The sequence below is a fragment of the Penaeus monodon genome, chromosome 9 (genome assembly GCF_015228065.2).
Source record: "Penaeus monodon isolate SGIC_2016 chromosome 9, NSTDA_Pmon_1, whole genome shotgun sequence".
NCBI lineage: Eukaryota > Metazoa > Arthropoda > Malacostraca > Decapoda > Penaeidae > Penaeus > Penaeus monodon.
This window is the reverse complement of record NC_051394.1, coordinates 8,486,190-8,491,189: the sequence shown is the minus strand read 5'-3', so window position 1 is coordinate 8,491,189 and position 5,000 is coordinate 8,486,190. Positions and strand designations below refer to the sequence as shown.

Here is a 5,000-nt window from a genome sequence, read left to right as displayed (position 1 = left end):
AATGATAACAAGAATAACAAAAACAATGACGACAATGCCAATAACAATAATGATTAATGATAATGATAACAATACTAATAATGATGATGATATTAATACTGCGATATCATTAGCCGTCTTATCGCTTTGCTTGTACCAATACCGCTATTATCAATACTATCAATGCCATCATCAATGTAAATATCTCTCCATTTCTCATTACCAAGTAGTTTATCCTTCTTCATATCATCATCTCTAGTTCTTTCATAATCTTTCATCATTTCATGGTCATTATCAGAACTGTTAATGATGCTGATGACAACACAGCAATGATGATAATAAGGATGATGCTGATAATAAAAATAATGTTTTAATGATATTAATAACAATCATAGTTATGATATTGTTATTATTGTTATTATAATTATTATCATTATAATTATCATTATTATTATAATCAATAATAATAATATTATTATTAACGATAATAATAACAATAATCATAATAGTAATAATGATAGTAATAACAATAACAGTGATAATGATAATAAAGAAAATAATAACGATGATGGCAATATTGATAATTATGATTATTATTGGTCTTATGCTTATCCCGTTGTTACTACCATAATTATCATTTTTAGGATCACTATTATCATTTCAAGAAGACTATTGCATATCTTATTGAAATGGCAATATAAAGATATGATATTATAACAGTCATAATAGAGATGGCAACGATGATCACCAATATCAATATTGATAATAGCGTATATAATTACGAAAGACAATTGTAATAATTCTAATGATAACAACAATGATTACTTGAAGATAAAAGAGAATGGATATTATCTCAGTCTTTGTGTAAAATAAATAAATAAATAATAATAAATAAAATAACAATAACAATGATCATAGTAACAACGTATTTCATAACAACTATTAATGTCACCGTATTCATGTGTATGAATGTCATTTCTAGATGATTAACAGCAACAGAAGTAGCAAAAATTAGCGTTAATAAAAAAGAACAGAAGAAAACACTAAAATAGTATAATAATAGTAGGTGTAATAGAAAGATTGAAATACTTCTTAAATGGTCTTACAAACCTTTACGTTTACATCTCTGACCTCCTTATGCCACACTTTTATCGCATCGAGATCCATGTAGTGTGTTTTATCCGTTATATAGTCTAGTCCAGCATTATATCTATATACCTAAGCCACTGTTTCTTTAAGAAGGATAAAGTATATATAAATGTCCTACCTTTCTTCTTTATAGATGGATTCTCTAAACTAGGACCTTTTAACATTACGTTGTTTCGTGTGTAACTGGTTATTTGCTGCTCTAACTTACACTCTGCTTCTTTAACTTCGCCCAAAACCAGTTTCACAAGCCATGCATGTTACTAGGCCTTTTGGGGAGATGTTTTAGAGGCACATCAACTGACAATGAGGGACGGGAATGAGGAACAGGAGGCGGAATGAGTAATGGGAATGAGGAATATGAAGAGGAATGAGTAATGGGAATGAGGAACAGGAGGAGGAATGAGTAATAGGAATGAGGAAAAGGAGGAATGAGTAATGGGAATGAGTAATGGGGATGAGTAATAGGAGGAATGAGTAATGGGAATGAATAATAAGAGGAATGAGTAATGGGAATGAATAGGAGGAGGAATGAGTAATAGGGATGAGGAATAGGAGGAACAATAAGAAATTTGATTGAGGAAAAGGAGGCGGAATGAGGAATAGGAGGAATGAGTAATGGGAATGAATAGGAGGAACGAGTAATAGGAAAGAGGAATAGGAAGAATGAGGAATAGGAGGAATGAGTAATGACAATGAATAGGAGGAGGAATGAGTAATAGGGATGAGGAACAGGAGGAGGAATAAGAAATTGGAATGAGAAATGAAGCAGAAGAAGTAATGGAAGAGTAAGGAAAGAGAGATGGGGTATGGAGACCCAAAACTTCCAAGGCCAAAATGGAGAATGAGGTAATGAAGATACAGGGACCAGGAATTGGGTATTTTTGCTTAAAATTGGTGGAATTGGAAATGAGGGATTGTGAGGACTTAGAGAATGAGGAATGAGGAAACAATAGAAGAAATGAGGGAATAAGGACTAGCGATATTTAGCCTGTGTTGACTGCTAATAATAATAATAATAATAATAATAATAATAATAATAATAACAAAACAATAATAATAATAATAATAATAACAACAACAAAACAACAATAATCAATAATAAAAATATCAGTAATGATGATGATATAAGAAATAATAATACATTTATATCTACAGTTTATATAAGAATAAAAAATAGTAATAGTAGTGGTATTAGTAATAATATTAACAACAACAATAATCATAAACAACAACAACAACAACAACAACAATAATAATAATATCAATAATGATAATAATAATAACAATAACAATAACAACAACAACAACAACAATACTAATACTACTAATAAAAAGTTAATAACAATATTAATGACAATAACAATAATGATAACAATAACAATAATAATAACCATGATAAAATAATAATAATAATAATAATAATAATAACAATAATAATGATATGTCAATAATAAAAATAAGTTTTATACACAAAAAACAAAAAATGGTGATGCCAAAAATAAAGACGATGATGATGATAATGATGATGATGATGATGATGATGATGATGATGATGATGATGATGATAATGATGATGATGATGATGACGACGACAAGATATTAAAATACTGAATGATGAATCATCTACCCAGTAAGCAAATACGAGCCAACAATTTTACTTCGTATAATGTTTTAGTTATTTCTGAAAATCAACAATATCCAAATGATAGAGATGATTAAGTACACATACAAATACTAAAAAAATAAGTAATTTTGCTTCTTTTCTTCTGTCTCATTCCCTGCTCTTGGCAACACCACTAACCTACTCCTAATGTTAATAGTAATACTGTTATTAGCATGAATAACTTTAGTACAATACTAGTAATAGCAATATGGCTAATGCACAGAATAGTAGAGCTAATATGTGAGTTAGTAACACCATTGGTAATATTAGCAGGGGCGGCAGCAGTAGTAGCAGTTGTAGAAGTGGCGGTAATAATATTGACAGTGATGCAGTAGCTCAAATAATAAGGCTGGCTAACAAATAGCTTTGCTCGACATAAACTTGTGTTTATGTTGATGGCGTTACCAAATTAAGCTAAACCTAATACCATTTGAAAGATGATTTTAAGCTGCTTGTAGTCCAGTCGATACATCTGAAGTGCCCGTGAGCTGAATTTCGATGAAGATTACAGCAAATATAGGTTACAAAAGTCATCTCGAAAATTACTTGACCAGAAAAAGTAACTACAATCCAGTTTTTCCCACGAATTTAGCATACTTCCTTTGCTTTTATTTCAAGATATTTTATGAAGATCTTCAATGCACTGTAAGAAACACTCATATGTATCTCATCATTCCAAAGGAGCCGACGGGGTACTTGCGCAAATTGTATAAAATTGCCGTTAATCAGGCACAGGTATCCTATATTTATATGATTAGTAATTTATAATGTCTATAAAAACGAGGTAAATGTCGGTATGCAATAATTTATTTGGCAATAAGAATTTCATTCCGATAATAAATTACGTAGAGCAAACGCTCCAGCATTCACACAGTATGAACATAGTACCGCTTTGCTTTGGCCATCTGAAACAACACAAACGGCGTAGTCGTTGCACTCATATATCAGGGAGGTGATATAACAGACCCTTACAGGACGTAAGCGTTGTTATTACTTGCTTGGGGCGCCGTATGTCTGGCGAGGAGCAGCTGATGCTTGTCTGTCCTCTCCACGGGCCTTGCGTGCGTCCTCCTCGGCGGCGAAGGCGATCTGGTCGAGGACGAATTGAGGGATCGGGTGGGGGAACTCGGGGGCCACAGGCAGGAAAGCGGACTGGGGCTGGTAGCCGTTCTCGTCGGCCACGAACTCGAGATCGAAGTCCTGGCCGTCGGGGAAGGTGAAGCTGGAAGGCAAGGGAATCGAGATGAAAACATTGCTTGTATGGCGATCAGGACACATAGTGTCTCGGAATTATGATTCAGAAGATAATTTCCATTTTTACGTCTCGAGCAAAAGGATTTTCCCATACCTGATTCTTCCTTGCTGTGAGCCGTCAGCGGCGCCAGACTCGCTCCTGACGATACCGTCCTCAGTCTCTACATCGAAGCTATAGGCGCCGCCTGCGGGGTGAACGCGCTCGTCACGGACGATGGCGATTTGCCTGACGGGGGACGTCGAGGCTACGCGCTCACGAGGGGCGTCGTAGCTAAAGGAAGGGGCCTTGTCTGCGGCGGCCACGGCCAGGAGGAATGCCAGCACTACCTGCAATGAAAATCTAGTTCACAAAACAATACCAATTCACCTGTCTGTCTGTCTCTCTAACCTCTCTAACCTCCATTTCTAAAATCTAATTCTGGTAAGATTTAAAACACAAGATTGGAATACGCAATTTGAAAAGGGAGAACAAAACATAATTACAAAATATGATAACATATAGTGAAAGGTAAAGACATATAGAAGACCGGCATATAACGCTTAGCATAATGATGACCAGTGTTCAAAAACCGGCAATTATGCCGAGACAAAGAAGCTCCCGCAGCAAGAATGTGGACAAAAGGGTCTTGGTCAGCGTTAATAGCACGACGTCACTACTAAGCTCCGGCATACCAGATCGCTTCGGAGGCTAGTCGGCTGATGAAAGTGCAACCTGATTTATCTTCTGGCCGTGAGAGGGCAACTATGTCGTTACATTGCTGGGAATAATAAGATGGAGAAGAAGTAGAAGACCAAGGAGTAGTAAAAAAACTTCGACCAACGATGAGCGATTAAAATTAAATCAGCATTTGCTATTACGAGTAATAAAAAGGGATGAACTTTAGATTTCAGATAAAAAAGAAAACTGTTGCTCCAGTAATTTCTTTTGTATGTATTTTTTTACTAGGTTGTACTT

The 5,000-nt window shown here is 34.8% G+C and overlaps 1 protein-coding gene across 1 annotated transcript in view; it reads right to left on the bottom strand.

Moving 5' to 3' along the window:
• Positions 1-3,580: 3,580 nt before the first annotated feature.
• The window catches only part of LOC119576925 (cuticle protein AM/CP1114-like), a 1,795-nt gene continuing 375 nt past the window's right edge, over positions 3,581-5,000 (bottom strand). The window contains exons 2-3 of the mRNA XM_037924575.1: positions 4,140-4,372; positions 3,581-4,013 (exon numbers count right to left, since the gene is read on the bottom strand). Of these exons, the coding sequence (XP_037780503.1) occupies positions 3,782-4,013; positions 4,140-4,372 (465 nt within the window). The 3' untranslated portion in view covers positions 3,581-3,781. The remainder of the gene's footprint in view (positions 4,014-4,139; positions 4,373-5,000) is intronic.